The 19,076-nt window shown below is 45.5% G+C and overlaps 2 protein-coding genes across 3 annotated transcripts in view; one reads left to right on the plus strand and one right to left on the minus strand.

Annotated features, from left to right (window-relative positions):
- Positions 1 to 3,043: 3,043 nt before the first annotated feature.
- LOC147456772 (beta-amylase 3, chloroplastic-like) overlaps positions 3,044 to 19,076 on the minus strand; it is a 53,634-nt gene continuing 37,601 nt past the window's right edge. For both annotated transcript variants that reach the window (XM_086511912.1, XM_086511911.1), the window contains exons 2-3: positions 4,335 to 4,823; positions 3,044 to 4,219 (exon numbers count right to left, since the gene is read on the minus strand). In XM_086511912.1, coding sequence (XP_086368038.1) covers positions 3,299 to 4,219; positions 4,335 to 4,823 — 1,410 coding nt within the window. In that variant the 3' untranslated portion in view covers positions 3,044 to 3,298. The remainder of the gene's footprint in view (positions 4,220 to 4,334; positions 4,824 to 19,076) is intronic.
- LOC147456773 (uncharacterized) lies at positions 12,402 to 17,391 on the plus strand. Its single transcript, XM_086513445.1, has one exon. The coding sequence runs from the start codon at positions 12,958 to 12,960 to the stop codon at positions 16,369 to 16,371; it is 3,414 nt and encodes a 1,137-aa protein (XP_086369571.1). The 5' UTR covers positions 12,402 to 12,957; the 3' UTR covers positions 16,372 to 17,391.

The raw sequence follows: 19,076 nt of genomic DNA on the forward strand, positions 1-19,076 counted from the left end.
GGGTGTCTTGGTCTGCCTAGCTCAGTGGCTTGGTCAAGCAGCGTACCTCTAGTATGGGTGGGCTTTGAGATCTGCTGTAATGACTGCTCCTTTGGCTCTCCCCTGGCTGGTATAAAGAAATATGTGATTCTTCTCTGAGACTGTCTTTCCCTTGGTGTCCTCAACAAACTCTCCTAAAGTCTGTGCAGCTCTACCAGGAACAATCCGAGACATCTCTGATCCTTGTATCTCATGACTCTAGAAAAAGGTCCAAAACCTTCTCTGAACAAGCAGTGGCAGCGGCCGCGTATCTCATAATACGCCGGGCAATGACATGTGTAGTGTAGCTTTGTCTCTGGCTCTGCTGTCTCTGGCTCTAAGTAACATAGGTGACATATCCTGGCCGTGCCGACACCCCTCGAAAACGGCCAGTCTCGATCTGGAGTTGATGTGAGGATGTGCGTATCTGCCCAATTGTGCATCTTATCCCATGAAATAAGTGTGTATCCATGTATGCAAGCCTAGTCACAAAGCCGTCCTCCGTGAATTGGAGAAGATGCTCTCTGTAGAAGGCCATCTTCATGTCCAACTCATGTGTCGGCTGTATCCATGTGCTGCTGGTATCTAGTTAAATCAGATCTTGACGTATGAGTCTGGTTATCTCTGTCCGTGTGAGAGATGTCCGTGTGAGAGACAAAGAGGGTGCATCTAGGGAGTATTGAAACAGAGAGAGAGAGAGAGAGAGAGAGAGAGAGAGAGAGAGCAATGTCTGCAAAGCACGTCATGGATAAGTTCATATTTCCACATCCATACGTATCTACACACAAAAGACCTATGCTCTCCTTGATTCTTTCTCCTCATACTTTTCAACCTCTTATCTCTCTTCTTGACACAACTAGAGGACGCAGTAGAGACAACATCCCCTAATATCTGGTGTTACTTGTTCTTGACCCACATTTTATTTCACCAAAAAATCTCACTAATAGATTACCTCACCCTAAGCACATAAATCCATGAGACCACAAGATATCGAGGTGAAACTTCTTTTCTTAACACTAGTTTGGTACCAGAACAAGACACTTAGGACACTTAAGTGTCCTTCTTTCACAAATTTAAATTAAATGCTACTTGCATTAGATTGTTTATTTAAGAAAAAAGTCTTGATATGCTTAAATATGCTAGTCAGAGGGTTTTTTAAAAATATAACCTTGCATTTTAGAATCTACCATGATCAAAAACTATACTCATCAAGTTGACCCTCCTAAGACTGCGATTGATGGTTTGAAGAAATCGACTTTATAAGTTCAAGAAAAAATGGAACGACCTTGTACAAAAATTAGGTGTCTTTTCCATAATTTTGCTATAGATGATTGAAAGTTGTGTATAAAAAAATTGAGAGTATAAAATAATGGAAAGTTCTGTGTGTTTGATTTAGCCATTTCAAGTCTATCATTGTATACAAAGAAAAATATGTTTTTGATGTATTTGTGAGTTTTAGAAAGTGATACATTGGTCAACCTTTCCATTGAAGACTCAGAGTGACAAATAGAAGGACTTTGGTATGAAACAATTATTGAATTATTTTAAATATTCAAAATTGCATAAGAGAGAACTTTAAAATTTTCATTCTTGAAACATAAGCATTCAAAACCTCATATAATATCAAACTTTTTATGTATATCAACTAAATGTATCAAAGTACGTGGTACATACACAATTGGGGTGCTCAAAACCTTGGTTTTAATGTTATTATGAGGAATTCAAAATTTTCAAGAGTTTTGGCACAATAAAAAATTCAAGAGAGTTCGAGCAACGAGATTCAATTGAGCTAGAAAATTCAAAAAATACGTAGTTTCTTGGTTTCAATATATAAAGTCATTTGTAGTTGTCAAATTGCACTGGAATAGCCCCAATTCCACGAGGAGACTTTGGAAGACCAAAAATATGCTCTTATTCAGCACGTGCTGAAGTATGAAACCATGTGTATAACTTGCGTGTGACTTGGAAACTTATTTTTAAAGTGAATTCCATTATTTTGTAACACTTGGCTTTTATAAACATAAAAAAGGCCATCTCTACAACAATAGATATAAGAATTTTATGATTTTTTTGGCAAAACACCTTGAAATTTTACTAAAATTTATGACTTAAAAGTTACCAAAATTTGCATTATATTTTTGACATGGAGAAAAATCCAATGTTTTCTTTCCCTCATAAACAACCTATGGTAGAAGCAAGGTAAAAAAAACTTCTTTTTAGCTTGACAAACAAATTTCCATAAATTGAAAGGAAAACAGGACACTTTAAGTGTCCAATTACAGAACTAGTGTTGAGGACACCCTCAGTGATTACACCCTTTGCCAAAGTGACAATTCGGGAAGCAAATGTAGTACGCAATATGCACTAACTGCTGGAATCGTAATATTGCATACAGATGAACATGAATTTTTCCTGCAACATTGGCATGACTTAGAACTAAAAAGGCTACAGTGTATGTCACACCTTTCAGAAAAACAATCTTCATCAAAGACCAAAAAAACAATTCTTTGTGACAGCGTCTAATCATAAAGTTCAACCTTCTTTCTTATGAACAAGATTTGCATAAAAGCTGCTCTGGGGAAAAACTAAAAATGAAGGCTGCCACCCAAGTACTAGAGTTCTATTACACGCAACATATAACTTTATGTGGTAGCCCACAACTCTGACCATGTATTGTTTTTTTTTTTTTTTTTTGGGGGGGGGGGGGGGGGAGCCAATACAGATATGACTGCGGAATCAGAAATATATATGATGTTGAACACTGTTTGCATTGCACAATCAACATAGGGCCTTCTGCAAAAACAATATACTTGAGAGGTACAACCAGCAATGGACCCGATAGTGTATGCGAATCATGAATTCAACAAATGTGAGTTCTAGTGAAAATTCGTTGTATCAATGCATCGGTGACTTCTCACTCACTTGATGCATATGCAAATGCACTCCCCATCTTTTAGAAAGACAAACACATGCAGTCAAGGCAATGTTTCCTCCACCCAAAGATAACTTAGTGTTTCTTCCAATATGATAAAAAGCTATGCTTCCATGTTATATTTAGAGGGGCTGTTGTAATTACATATTATCTCGATGATAATGTGACAAGGGAGTTGATTAGTCCCCCAATTACACAATAAGAAAGTGTTAAAATGCTTCTGCTACGACCATGATGTGTGGATCATTATCGGACGGGAGTCGCAGGGGAAGAAAATATCAGTATACATACTGCAATTAGTGTAGTGTCTCTGTGCTTTTCTTGTGAGTTTATAGAAGAGAAACTTGGTTAGTATATTGGTTGTAAGCGTATACCTTGTTCCTCGAGATATGAGATGCCTAGAAAAGTTCGGTTCTGGCCTCCTTCAAAAGGCGGCCCATCACGACGATCCCCCCAGACTGCATCCTTATCCATGTTGCGTACAAAGTTTACAAATAGTCTCCAATGTTCAGCATAGAACAGAGACTCTCCCATGCGTAAAAATGTGAAGACAGCCAAGCGTGGAATAAAAGGGTAGTCGAACCGATGGATGCTGTTCTTGATCCTTGAATACGCCACATCATCAAACCGCGGTAACGAATTCTGTCCAGAGACCGGAACGCCATGCCTAGAGCAAGCCTTACGAATCTGAAGCAGTAACATCTCTGGGCTACAACTTGCTTCTGACGACTGCTCTTTGTCCGACATCTCCATACAAGGTAAGATCATCATTGCCGAGTTATCTCTGAACATCCTGGCAATTTTGTCATACCCATCTTGCCCCTCGATGTTATAATAGCCTGCTGTGACTTCCGCTGCATGAGACTTGCTTTTGTACCACCAATGCACACCAGGAACCTTGCCTACTACTACCACACGATCCTTTCGAAAGACCGAGGATACCACATTCAGCATCTTATTCCCATGTGCTAACAGTTCTCCAGAATACCAAGATAAGAAAAGCTCACCAGAGGGAGTTCTCCAAGACCCATGTGGGTCTTGAAAGAAGCCACAATCATTTGGAAGCTGGTTATATGATGGTGCATCCTCCGGGAAGACCTGTCCCCACTCTGGCTTACCATGTACTTCTGCATAACTCTTCAGACTTTCTAACATGTACTTGTCATAGCACTGAAATTCTCCTACCCCTGGAAACTTCCAAAGCCCATTTCCTTCTCGATAAGCTGGGTAGCGCAGCTCTCCTTCAGGACCCAGACCCATTATGACTTCCTTTTAGAAGAAAAAACACACAAGCAACATTGCCGGGTCAGTAATTCGCCCACACAAATAAAAGTCCAGATTTCGCTAAGCAAAATGCCACATTACAACACGCATTCAGACTCACCACAATAGTTTCTCCAAAATAAGGACCAAATGACTCTCTGAAGCTTTCTAGAAAGTCTTGATACACCTGGACAGGGGAGCGCCCGCCTATCAAAGGTAATGAGTCAACAGACAGTGAAAGACACTCTAGGAAACGGTTCCCAGATCTGTCAGTAAAGAATATGTCTGGATTGATTTTGCCTATAGACATGATCCATGGAGGAAGAGATATGTTGCAATTTTCTGATGCCTTACTGAAACCATGAAAGCACATGGATGCTTGCACCTTCAACCCGGCAGATTTGATCAGATTCACAAGTGCAAGATATGCAGACCAATCATAGCTCTTTGGGCCCTCACCTTCCACAACACCCCACCAAACATGCATCATAACGCCATCCACCCCAATGAGTTTTAGTGCTCTAAGCCCTGCTTTGAGAGCCTTCATGCGCCTCAAAGTATTCAACATCGTCACTGTATCCATCGGCAGCATCACAAAAAAGGGAATGTGCTGTACAATAGAGGAGCATTTACCATCAGTGCAAGAAATTTGATCTAAAAACTAAATGCTAAGAATAGAAAAAGGTTTATGGACCGAATGAAGTACAAGCATTGGACAATACATTATCACATATGTAAACCCCAGCTACATGTACATAACAAATCCCAACCATGTATCCTTTATGTGATTCAACTCTGGTAGACACCAAGGATGGGCGTGTATTATCTTGGTCAGCCAACTAAGAATTGGCAGCAACATTATTAAGTCCTATAAATAGCACTCACGGACTCGTTTGTAAGCTATGTTTATTATATCCACATTTCCAACCATAGAAACACGGTACAAGGAACGGGAACGGGAACGGGAACGGAGAACAGGGTGGTTGGGGTTGGGATGGCAAAAGTTAGGGAATGGGGTCGGTGCCAGAACAGCAAAAATAAAAATCTTTTTTTCTTTCATTTTTTTTGAGCTACACATATGTCCCATTAGAGCTTGAAGCCTTGAACAATGAAGGTTGAGGTGTAACAGACTTGGACACTCCAAGTCAAGAATCAATCGCGACAGCACCAAATAACCACTTCAAACAATTCACAGATCACAATAGATTTGCATTGGCCCGGCGGAGTTCCGTGCCTAGAGATATTGGCCCCAAAGACTGGCACCCCTTTCGGTATTTCTTTTGTATTAATCAGTTCAAAGTACAAGAGAGTGGTTCGGGTTTCACTCTCAGACTCTGCGTCTAGATGCTCTGAGACGTGAGGCCCTCACCACTAATTTAAAGGTTACAAGGGATGCCCAAAAGCAGAGCCCCAAAAGCAAATTCTCTCTCTCTCTCTCTCAATGAGAGTTAAAATAAAGCAATTCAACTCTCTTTCTCTCATTCAAATCCTTGCGTAGCAAAAAGCCAGCAGATTTGCGTCGCTAGATGCTTTTTCCCCAACTTCCATAATTTCCGAAAAAAGCCATACACTACTGCCACGTGGCACTGGCGCCAGATTTAGGGTTTTTCAGCCACTTAGGGTTTCAGCCAGCAGTTAGGGTTTCTGCAAAATTAATGTTTCCAGAAATTAGGGTTTCTGAAAATTAGGGTTTCTGGCAGAATTTAGGGTTTGCAGGAAATCAGGGTTTCTGCTGCCAGTAGCCACGTCATCACTTTGTGACATACCCCCCTCTTGAAAGCATTGTAATCGACCGCAATTACGCCTGCAAAACCGACAAAAGCCATAAACCGTCTTAGCAGACACTGACTGTTAGTACCTACATACTAGGAACACACATCTAGCACATGTACCAAATCGACAATCACTTCACGCGCAATCACACGACATCACATGACATTCAACATTCATTCGGATCTTAGAGCATGATTTATCGGCAATGTAGCTAGCCATCGCATCTAGGTCCAATCGGGACCTCATCGATGTCCGATTGACTAACCCCTATTGCAACCATGTCTATTCGAGATCAATCACGCCAAAATGTTGCAATCATTTCGTCTATCAGTTCCTGCACTCAAAAGAAGTCGAGAACAAATCAGTATCATTATCAGGAATTCCATTTCATAAAGTCATCCAGCAGAATACTGTCAGCTCTCAGTATCCCTGAAGCTCAAAAAGACATCAGTGACTTTAGTATCAAAATCAAGGCATCTGTTGACAAAGGAGCGGAGCGACTGCCCTCTTTGTGCATCCCAATGCACCAGATCTCCGGCCAAGCTGAATTATGGATTCCGTTTGGAATAGACTATGCTAAACCAAAAGCATCGAGGTAAAGTTTCACGATCTGAGGAGTATCTGCTAGGTCCTTCTCCTCCATCCACTTCGCATCCAATGCAGGATAGTTCTTGAACTTAACCAAGAACCGCCTTCAGACTTTACCTTTCTTCGTATCCCTATGTGCCAAAATCTGTTCAGGAACAAGGGTCTCCTCGTTTTCTTCCACTTCGGGTTGCTCATCAGGCTCCCCATCATCAGGCACATCACCCTTAACAGGGTTCAAGAGACTCACATGCAATGCATTGTGAATCCTCCAAGTATCTGGCAGTTTCAATCGGAAGGAGACATAATTTATCTTTTCAGTGATCTGGAAAGGTCCGTAGTATCACATACTAGGCTTTGGAAAAAGCCTCTCCTTTCCCTTTTTCTTTCTTAGGCGTGCCTTCTCAAAACGTAAGAGCACGCAATCATCCTCCTTCAATTTCAAGTCGCGACGATGGCGATCCGCTGCCTTTTTCTGTCGTTCTTGAGACTCTTGCAAAGTCTCGCAAACCTTGGCAAAAGCGCCGTATCCAAATCTCGCGAATATTCATCCGCTTCAAATATCTAATCTTTCGTGGTCAGGAAGGATAGAACCTTTGCAACACTTTCAACAATCTCAAATGGCGTTTGAGATTTCAAGAGGGGGGTATGTCACCAGCGTGTGACTACTATCTATCCTTTTTGTTGATTTCTTTCTTATTATCTATTTACTTTCACTTTTTGGAAACACCCCTCGGGAAATCTAACTGCCCTGCATTGCATAGCTAGTGTGGAACTGTCCAGAGGGAGTCCAGGCCTGAGGGCAAGAGAGCACTAAGGTTGGACAAGGACTATGGTTAGCCAAGTGGGGTCATTGACTAGCCAAAGTGGAATCCTTTGCTACAGAGGCTACATTTCAGTTTTGGATGTGGCCACAGTGTACAAAGAGGGTCGGATGACCTAGAAAGATATAATGGCAGCATCTCCTAAAATTTAGGGAACTGCTATTTTGGGACCTGAAAATGTCTTCGCGTCATTACGTGCAGTTTGACATGGGGATCATTTTGTTACTCTGTGGCCAAGTCAACAGAGGCTGCAGGTGAGATATTTTTAGACCCGAGGGTCTAAAGCGGGAAAATGCACAAATGAGTGACACTTGGCACTCTGAGGCCAGTTTACTACTTATAGAGAAGGCAAAAACGTGATTTATAGTTGGGAGGCTCATTTTGCAAGTCTCTGTCACAGGTTAAGAGCTATGGAGTGCTTGCTTTCCCTCTTATGCACAGTGCGGTGCCAGGAGTGATGCCCTGCACGCTACGCACTGCCCTCTCTCTCCCCTTTGGCAGTATGTTATGCCCCTCTAGTGGGCTTTTCATTTGACCAATGTACAGTTGTGTGGGTTCATGCGCGATTGCCGAGGCAAGAGCCTCTTGCACAGGTACTGGATTAGCTAGCGGCTAATCCCCCCGCAGGTACAGGTGAATTCGGAGAGGTTTCACGCCAGAAATCTCGTCCGATTCAAAGGGCAAGTAGCCCTACAGGTGCGGGAGCTCGAGGACTTGCTAGGGATGCGACCGGCACGCGAAACGGAGCCCGAAACAGTGAATTACAGCCTGCTGTGTATTTTTGCAGGTTTAGGGTTTTGGCCCTAAACGGACCCTAATACCCCCAGGAGGTTCGGGGACGCAAGGGGACCGCTGTACAGGCGATCTGGCGCATTTTCAGGGCTGAAAACAGAGAATTCAGCGTGCTGCAGATTCTCGCCAGGTTTTGCAAAGTGCCCGTATGCGTCGGGAAAGTCGGTCAATGCGTGGGAATACTGACCGTGAAGGGTTCTAGTACAGTTATGCTGCCGAAATCAGGCTGGAACAGTGGAAATTCAGCCGAGTTTGTGCGGGGCAGCTTGTAGGAACCACAGCATTTATTCCCTCTTTTGAACAATAAAGAAATACCGAAAGGGGCGCCTAAGTTAGGGGCCAATCTGGTGTCTGTCCACTCATACAGGTGCAATCTAGCAGCCTGTATCCCTCTCCCCTTTGATGTGTCTTGAAAGTACAGGTAAAATAGACGACTAATAATGGGTGAAAGCTAAATCAAGGTTTAAAGTAAAGTCTACCGCCCTTTTTGGATTGAACAGGCCGGTTTCATCTTCCCCGTCGAAGAGTGTATCTTGTTATTGTAGGCAAATTCCACCAAAGGTAAGTTCTTTTCCCATTGAGTCTTCTGATCCGAGATACAAGACTTCAATAAATCTCAAACCACTGAATTGGCAATCTCAGATTGCCCGTCAGTCTGCAAGTGGAACGATGACGAGAACTGCAACCGCGTGCCAATGTTCTCCCAAATTGCCTTCCAAAACAAACTCATAAATATGGGGTCTCTGTCGGAGACAATCGTCTCAGACGTGCCATGTAATCGGAAAATCATCGTGATCATTCTGTGTTCTCGGGAGATCAAAAATGAAATCCATTTCAATACTTTCCCAGGGGTGGGTGGGTATGGGTAAAGGCTGTAACAATCCCTGTGTCTTATGCATGTCAAACTTGACCTTCTTGCATATTGCGCACAAACTCTTCCACATCCTTTTTGAGTCTCGGCTAAAAGAAGTATCTCTCTACCCCTTTCATGGTGGTAGCAATGCTGCGGTGACCCGTAAAAGGTGGACAGTGGCATTCAGTCATAACCTTTTCCCTCAACGGTTGTGTAACGCACAACATGGTTTTGCTCATCATGTAGCCTTCTCGAAGGAAGTATCTTGCTACTGTCTCCCCATCTCGTATCCGTGTGAAAATATCTGCAAAATCTGTATCTGTGGCATACTGATAGACCATATCGTCGAAGCTCCTATAATGTATCGCGGAAATAGCCAGAACCAACGGCTTCCGAGACAAAGCATCTGCCACCACATTCTTTTGTCCCTGCACATGGACAATTTGGAAGTGAAACTGTGACAAGATGTTCGCCCACCGCATCTGCTCTTCCGAAAGCTGCTTCTGTGACAAGAAGTAGCGCAAACTCTGATGGTCTGTAAAGACAGTAAATCCGCTCCGAGTAGGTAATGCCGCCACTGAGTAAGAGCGTGGATAACCGCCAAAAGCTCTCTCTCATATATCTGTGCTGTCATCTCCGGCCTAGAGAACAATCGGCTCTCGTAAGCAATGACATGGCCTTCTTGCATCAAGACCGCACCCACACTACGACCACAAGCATCACAATATACTTCAAATGACTTCTGCAAGTCCGACAAAGTCAAATCTGGTCCTGTAGTCAAATTCTTGTTCAATGTCTGAAAGGCAGTCACCTTTGTGGATCCCCACGAGAAAGGGACTCCTTTTTGTATCAAGATATGCAAAGGGGAAGCAACCTCTGCAAACTTTCGTATGAACCGCCTGTAGTACGAACAGATTCTTCAAATCGGGCCAATCACGTATTGTCTCTATCTTGGCCGAATCCACTTGCACTCCTACTGCTGAGAAAAGTGTCCCAAAAAGTCTCTGAAGCAGATGATCTCTGTGTTCTGCCTCATTCTTGGAGAAACAATGATATCATCAAAGAAAGTGCCAACAAATAGCCTGTACTCTCGAAAAATCCCGTCCATCATCCGGTTAAATGTCACAGGAGCAAGGTAGAATCCGTACGGTACCGTACGTCCGTACAGTACGGTACGGTACCGTACGGATCCGTACTGTACCCACAAAAAAAAAATCCCCTTCGCATTTTCGGATTTAATTTTGCCTCTTTTGGGCCTGTCGTCGTCGTTATCATTTTGTTCTTTCTGTGCCTTTTTAGGGCACTTCGCGGAGATATGTCCATGTTCCCCGCATCCAAAGCACTTCCCCTCTCTGATGAAGCTAGCTCTCTCCTCAGGAGTAAGCTCAGGTCGTGCATCCTTTTTCTCTTGGTTGCTCTTTCTCTTTCTACTTTCATTCCCAGAAGTCTGTTCGGCTCGTTGTGTCATGGCCTCATCTGTGGGTAGGTCAAACTGCCAGAGTGAATGGCAAAGCCCCGCTTCGTGCGACTCATCAACTCCTGAATAGAAGCTGACTTCTGTTCCAAGCAGTGATCTCGGATCTCTGTAGGTAGACCCAAGGTGAACCGCTCAATCTGTTCTCTGAACGAGATCTTCTTGAATGAAGAGGCGGGTAGAAAAGAGCTCCAGAATCTTTCACAGTAAGCATTGATTGTATCTTTCTTGGTCATCCGAAGATGGTTCCAAGCAGCTCGTATATCTCGTTCATATTCTTGCGTCAACCAAGAAGAAATAAAAAGCTTTTTAAATTTCAACCATTTAACTGGCGCAGTCTTGTTTAAAAGAAGCGTGGACCACCAAGTACGACATTCCCTTTAAGGTAAGAGGTAGCTCTATGAATCTTGGAGTGCTATGAATAGCGTCCTCCCGCGCAAGCAATGTCAAACTGCTATATAAAAGACAAAGCCTTCGAAGCATCTGAGTATCCTGAAAAAGTATCAAACTTGATCGAGTGGTCACCCTCCTGAAACTCTCGAACTTTCTTTCTTTTATCTTCGAGAAAGTCATACTGGTTGGCTTTGTAAAAATTCTTCTTGTTCGCATAGAAGTTTCCATCATCAGAATCTGAGCTGTCTGTAGACGAGTCTTCAGTAGAACTGTCATGCTCTGGGCGAGATTTGGCCTCCTTTGCCTTTTTCTTGCCCTTTCCGAAGCTTTGTTTCTTGCTTCGCTTTTTACCTTTTCTGTCTTCTTCGCTCAAATCAGAAGAGCTAGAAGAACTGTCAGAAGAAGAAGAAGAAGAACTGGGTACTCCTTCCAATCGAACACGCTTCTTCTATTTCTTTGCCTTGTCAAATGTCAACTGACGACCCAAATATCCCGGGAAGTCAGTGCTTTTCTTTTGCTTTTTGCCGTGCTTTTTGGCTTTCTTTTGCGCGTCAAAAAGCTGAGCAATCCGTGCATCAACCACCTCTTGTAATTCCTTCTCTGAGTACTATTTGTGATCAGAAGGTTTCTTGAGAGCGGGTTTCAGGGGTGTAGTGGTTTTCTGCCACTGTGCATGCACTTCTTGAAAAGAAGTCTCGCTCATATATTTTGCCAATTTCGGATCCTTCGCAAAACTGAGCATCATCTTTGTTGCATCGCCGATCAATTGATGACACTTCATCTCTCCTTGCTCCACCTGAGTAGGCCGAGGCGGGCCATACTCTGTCAGAATCTTTGTTGTGATCCTTGCCCGCATCTGCAGATGCAGAGGGAGTCGACTGATCCTTGCGTGAAGCCATAGGTGCCGTGGAAACAAAAATTGGGGATCGGATTTCCCGTAGAAGAGAAATCGGCCGTGCTCTAATACCACTGTGACAGACTTGGACACTCCAAGTCAAGAATCAATCGTGATAGCACCAAATAACCACTTCAAACAATTCACAGATCACAATAGATTTGCATTGGCCCGGCGGAGTTCCGTGCCTAGAGATATTGGCCCCAAAGACTAGCGCCCCTTTCGGTATTTCTAATCAGTTCAAAGTACAAGAGAGTGGTTCGAGTTTCACTCTCAGACTCTGCGTCCAGATGCTCTAAGAAGTGAGGCCCTCACCACTAATTTAAAGGTTACAAGGGATGCCCAAAAGCAGAGCCCCAAAAGCTTGAAAGCAAAAGCAAATTCTCTCTCTCTCTCTCTCTCTCTCTCTCTCTCTCTCTCTCTCTCTCTCTCTCTCTCTCTCTCGCTCTCTCTCTCTCTCTCTCTCTCTCTCTCTCTCTCTCTCTCTCTCTCTCTCTCTCTCTCTCTCTCTCTCTCTCTCTCTCTCTCTCTCTCTCTCTCTCTCTCTCGGCCACCAAAGAAGGATGGGTTGAAGTGGTCAAAAAGAACATCAAGAAGGTAGCAAGAGAGGAAGCCCAAAAAGATGAGGTACTCTTCGTACACACAACCATCGAAGAGGAGAAGATGAGACAAGCTCGCCGTCTCAATGTGCGAGTGACCGGCATCAAAGAAGAAGAAGGGTCTACACCCGAAAGCGATGGGAAAGCCTTATGCAAGAAAGTGGGATACAAGGAAGAAGAGATCCCTTTCTCCAAAGTTTGGAGAGCCGGCAAAGATCCAAAGAAAAGAGCTCTCATCCTCCAATTCGCCTCCGAGGAGTCTCGAACTTCCTTCCTCCGAAAGAGGGTCATCTTGAGAGGGATAGACGGCCCCCCGATTTATCTTGATGATGACCTCACAAAGATGCAACAAGATCACCGTCGCGCGTGCATGCCTCGAGTCCACCAAGCCCGCAAAGAAGGGAAGAAGGCAGTATATCGAGATGGCAGGGTTATCATCGATGGCAAGAACATCGCATAGGGACTCGCGGCCTGTGGGACACACGAGGAGATTCATGTCACGGTTTGGAATTGCAATGGAGACCTATGGACGCACCCAGAGAGACTTGAGGAGGTGATGAGAGGTCGAGACATCATTCTACTTACAGAGACACACGAGAGCCCAGAGAGAGGGTTACCACGGATACATGGATTCCAGTGGGAGTCTCTACATCGAGGATGTATGCGCCAGCACACCACTCGCGGCTCAGGAGGAGTGGCCATACTCTTTAGACAGGGGCTTCACAGCAGACTACAGATTGTGGCCCGGGACCCACAGGCCCGCTACATGTGGATTCGCCTCGAGCTCTCACGAGACAAGATCGTCTACATTGCCCTTTGCTACTTTGCTCCCACAGGCTCCAGATTCGCCCCTACTGAGCAGGAGTCACCGTACGCATGCCTCACGGAGGAGATTATGGAGTACTCCACATTGGGTGAAGTCTTCCTTATGGGAGACTTCAATGCTCGTACACGCAGTGAGCAATGTGAGACATATGACCATGAGGACCCAGAGACACTACACACTCTAGATGAGGAGGCCACTATGAGAGACACAGCAGACAGAGCTCCAGTCACAGCTTACGGACGACATCTACTTCGACTTGGCTCCCAGCACCGTCTCGTTATTTATAACGGGATGGCCCAGTGGCCCACCTCAGGGGGCCTGACTTGTATGCCACATGGAGTTGCAGAAGGAGGGGGGAGTACAGTCGACTATATTCTGGGACCCAGGGAGGCTACACACCTTATCACATCCTTCACCATTCCACCCATACCCATCGGAACCGACCACACATACCTCTCTTTCTCCATCACCGGAGATACCATCACACACAGCTCCACCACACACACTCCACACACCACCATCCATTTCACACATGAGCTAGCCTCTATTTACTCGGCCAAGGTCGAACATGGCCTATGTCTCCTCCACCCATCCACACCACTCTCAGTTCTCACATCACATATCTCTTCCGTTCTCCACACTTCAGCTATTAGCTCTTTTCCACACACCACTCACACAGGACGCACTCCCCCCCCCGGGGCTATGCCTCAGAACCGCTGGTATGATGATGAGTGCAGAGAGCTATACCGACGCCTCCACGCACGACGAGCCTTAGGAGAGATCACAGAGAGAGAGGCCAGACGACATATGAAGACGCTGACACGCCAAAAGCGGCGAGCATTCGAAGAGGCACAGGAGCTTGAGCTATACCGCCCATTCATGAGCATGGATAGCGCGACGGCTTGGCGCACCCTGCGCGAGCCACGTCCGACTACAGCTATTGAGGATCCACAGATATGGCATGATTATGCAGAGCGACTTTATGAAGTGCCAGGGCAGCCTCCTATTCCACAACCACACGAGCCTCGCCCCACGTGCTCCTCCTTCTTTACAGCAGAGATGGTAGAGAGGGCCATACGCCGCATGCAGCACAGACGATCAGCTGACCATACTGGATTACAGAGTGAACACATCATTTATGCGGCCTCCACTATAGCCCCGTTGATTGCACATGTCTTCAACCGGGCTATAGGGGAGGGCTTCCCAGAGGAGTGGACACAGCACACCATAGTACCTATCCACAAATCTGGCGACACCCTGGACCCAGGGAACTACAGGACTATCATGATTGGCCACACGATGGCCAAGCTATATGGAGCAGTACTTGAGGCACAGCTCAGCTGCTACGCAGAGATCGAGGGTTTACGAGCTCCAGGTCAGGCAGGTTTCAGACGAGCTTTCTCCACCATTGACCACATCTTCGTTCTGCGCTGCCTCATTGATGGGGCAAAGGCGCGGAAGAAGAGGCTTTACTGCTGCTTTGTGGACTTCCGCAAGGCCTTTGACACAGTCCCACGCGAGAGACTCTTCCAGCGCCTTCACAGCATTGGGGTACCAACAGAGATGATTTGGGCCATATATGCTCTCTATGAGAGGGTGACGGGTCGGGTTCGTTGCCCAGGCGGTTTTTCAGAGACCATTGCTAGCACCATTGGTGTTAAGCAAGGATGCCCACTCTCTCCGACACTCTTTGGGCTATACATCGACGAGATCTCCGACTACATACTGCGAGCAGGGGGAGAGGGGAGCGACTTGGCAGGTACTCCGGTCCACATCATGTTATATGCTGATGATATTGTGTTGATTTCAGAGTCACCCGAGGGCTTGCAACGCCATCTCGAGGCCTTGGACGAATTCAGCACACACAGGGGGTTGACTGTGAACCTTGGCAAAACCAAGGTTATGATCTTTCACACATCCAGTGCAGTGAGGAGCGCCGCCACCTTCACAGCAGCAAGAGGACAGGTTGATGTAGTCACCTCCTATGTCTACCTTGGCATCACATTCACCAGCCTACCAGGACCCTTCACTATGAGGCAGGCTACTGTTGACAGGCTCACCCGAGGATATGTAGCTCTGGCCATGCTAGAGCGGAGGTGCCACCAGGCACACTTTCAGGAGCCCCGCACGAAGGGGTGGCTTTTCGACACCTTAGTCACCCCGGCCTTGATGTACTCGGCGGCAGTATGGGCACCAAGATTGACAGCTGACCAGTGGACACAACTTGAGAGACCACAGGTATATATGATCTCACGCTTGCTCCGCAGCAAGAAGACAGTGCCACATGACATTATTAGAGCCGAGCTCGCCACACCACCTATGGTTGTAGAGGCACTATTCCAGACAGTTTGCTTCATCCAGAGGATGAGAGAGCTACCTCCTGACAGACTTACCCGTAGAGCATTTGAGGCAGCTATACAGCTATCAGAGAGTGGGCATGAGAGAGCATGGTACTCACAGGTCAGAGCATGGTTTGAGGAACACGGTCTTGACATGGAGAGCCTACCACCATTCCAGTACGACCCCCACTCACCATATGTTCACCTCTCTCGCAGTGAGAGGAACTTGGTATTGAGACAGGATCTGTGGCAGCTATACACTAGGAGAGTCTGGGAGGCACCTAGCTTGGGGACGAGGATGTCAGATTACAGAGACCAGTTTCTCACCATACTGTCTGGGGGGTTCATACAGAGACCACGCTACATGGACACATATATGCCACATAGCTCACGAGTGGCGATTGGTCAGCTGAGAGTGGCTTCACACAGGTTAGAGATTGAGATCGGGAGACATACTGGTGTTCCCAGGGGGGAGCGGATCTGCAGAGCCTGCACAGAGGAGGTAGAGAGTGAGGAGCACTTTGTATGTAGATGCAGAGCATACACTGAGATCAGAGGCAGGTATGAGGCCCTATTTAGAGGACAGCCCACTCTCCGAGAGATCATGGAATCTCGAGATCAGAGACAGCTCGGACGTTTCTTACTAGAGATACAGAGCCATCGGGACACACTACTACAGCCACACAGCTACACAGACAGAGGGGAGACAGTCGCAGCTCACAGACTTCTTTCAGAGGACTGCCCCCCCCTCACCAGACACTCAGAGGGGAGTGACACTCCCACAGGCGGAGGTGAACCGAGCTAGACGACGACCACGAGTCACAAGCTACAGGGGCGCGAGCTCCCACCACCGACAGATCGAGGAGATCCGAGCCCGGGAGCGCCGTGCCACTGAGGAGCGAGTGGCTCAGATGAGGGCTGACCCGACAGCTTTCATCCGGGTAGCCTTGGCACCAGACCCACCCATGTACCACATCTTACATCCCCCCATTAGTACAGGATGGAGCTAGATAGCTTGATGCATTCTCATGATTGTACTACCTTGAGCATACAGACATGCATATACCCCCAGAGATAGAGCTCCATCCCTCCTCAGATACTCCACTACCTACTTTCAGTTCAGTTTTGTATCAATTTTGTTTCATTTGTCTTTCCGATAGACGGATGACATACACACAATGTACATTTGATTTGTCTCATAGGCCGATTTCGGCCTGACATAGACGTTAAAAATCTTTCTTTCTTTCTTTCTTTCTCAATGAGAGTTAAAATAAAGCAATTCAACTCTCTTTCTCTCATCCAAATCCTTGCGTAGCAAAAAGCCAGCAGATTTGCGTCGCTAGATGCTTTTTCCCCAGCTTTCGTAATTTCCGAAAAAAGCCGTACACTGCTGCCACGTGGCACTGGCGCCAGATTTAGGGTTTTTCAGCCACTTACAGTTTCAGCCAGCAGTTAGGGTTTCTGCAAAATTAGTGTTTCCAGAAATTAGGGTTTCTGGCAGATTTTAGGGTTTGCAGGAAATCAGGGTTTCTGCTGCCGGTAGCCACGTCATAACTTTGTGACATGAGGCTTGAGCAATGTGGAGTTTGAAGCCTTGAACAATGAAGGTTGAAATTTGAGCAATAAGGAGGCCTCCTTTTGTAGGCTATGGGAGCCTCCAAAAGTGGCCCTAAATGAGCCCCAAAGCTAGGGTAAGAATGGCCCTAAAAGGCCGCTAGGACATACCCTAAAATTCTGCCCTACCGTTGGCCATTCCCTGTGCCATTCTGGACAGCCGTCCCGTTCCAAACTCCAGAAAGGCATCCCTTGTGACGCTGTCAGTCAGGCTTCCGTCCATCCATCCCTTCTGTTCTGACCCATCCCTGTTATGGAAATGCGGTTCCTCAGCCATAAGCCCCCGTTCCCCATTCCCCCGTTTCTATGCTTTAAACCCTAGGCTGCTCTGGAGTCTGCACAACCCTAAGACCACAATCAGATTGGTTTCTTGTTAAGGATAATGCAATCATAAAGGGGGGAGAGTTGCCTCGCAAGACATTATATGGATAGACACCAGCAGTATTGGTCAGTATTCAGTTCCACAAATAGAATTATGCATCTCCTCACAAAATCGTAGTCCAACAATTTTGTAGACATGCCAAGCGATGAACCGCATTCAAAAATCCATGATGAGTCCTTTGAGAATTTCAAAGATACTAGTATCCTTCATCAACTTTTTTATCATTTAAGTCGGCTACATGATACATGCCTTACCCTTAAGCAAGGCAACTCAAGGAAGGAAAGAGGGAAGACTTCAAAGCCAACAGCGAAGGAAGCCAAGGACCAAGAGGTACACAGCTTTTGCCGTTGTTCCACCAAAGGTGCAATATGTCGAAGAAGCTTGGAGGAAGAATGACTTGGCCATCTTGCAAGGTCAGAAAAATCTACACTCACGAATTATAAGAGGACAAGACACAGGAGACAACAGATAAGAAGAAAAAATAAATCACTAAATACCTTATTTTTGACAAAAGAAAAACCCAGAAAAGAGCTAGGCAAAATAACTGAGAGAAACTTACCTGACTATAACTTTGAAACAACTCCTCAACTTTAAGGACAATCACAACAAGAATAATACAGCACAAAGACTTAAATTCTACACTTCAAACTCATTAGAACAACACAAACTAAAGACAAATTTCTGAAATCCTGATGTAAGCTAAAGATCAATGAGTATCTAGTGAGACCCCACTCAGAAGGAGCAAGACATAATTAGTGCAATGGTCAAAACTTAACATGCAACCTTAAACTTCACTGATTGTCTAGACAGAAAGATTAAGATCATCACTTTTATCATGCATAGCCTATCCCATATCCCACTCGTCATCAGTGCCCAAGAGTAGCTGCAGGTTAGTACAGAGTTGATTTATGATTAGAACTGGCTATAATCAATGACTATATTTGCATGCCTTGTCTCCCTCTTTTGTAAGGAGAGGAAGAGGGTAGGGAGACAAGCTCGAACAGAGACACACAGAGAGAACATGGATGGCACCAGCATAGCCCTTGCCCACCACAATGGCCTACTACAAAGATCAGTTTCTTGTGCTAGCACAAGATAGGTTTATTCAGCGCTCAACCTACATGGATCTATTCCTACCACATCGCTTACATGTGATATTAATTATTAGCTAGCTCAGAGCGACTTCTCACCTCTTAATAATAAGGCAGGTCAGCAATCGGCATCACAAGAGAGGCCAAACTTTGCAGGCTATACATAGAGGAAGTGGAGACTGAGGCACAATTTGTATGCAATTGTGCTTGTTATTGTTACAAGCTTGGACACTCCAAGCAAGAAATCGATAGCATCACACAAAGAGAAACTACAAATAACTGAACTGAACTTGAAGAGAGAGAGAGAGAGAGAGAGAGAGAGAGAGAGAGAGAGAGAGAGAGAGAGCTAGATGAATCCAAGATAAGCCCAGATTCACCCTTGAAGGAAAATGCAAGGTATAGACCCATGGTAGTCACCCACAA

Source organism: Adiantum capillus-veneris, chromosome 5 (genome assembly GCF_014529385.1).
Source record: "Adiantum capillus-veneris isolate H3 chromosome 5, ASM1452938v2, whole genome shotgun sequence".
Lineage (NCBI taxonomy): Eukaryota > Viridiplantae > Streptophyta > Polypodiopsida > Polypodiales > Pteridaceae > Adiantum > Adiantum capillus-veneris.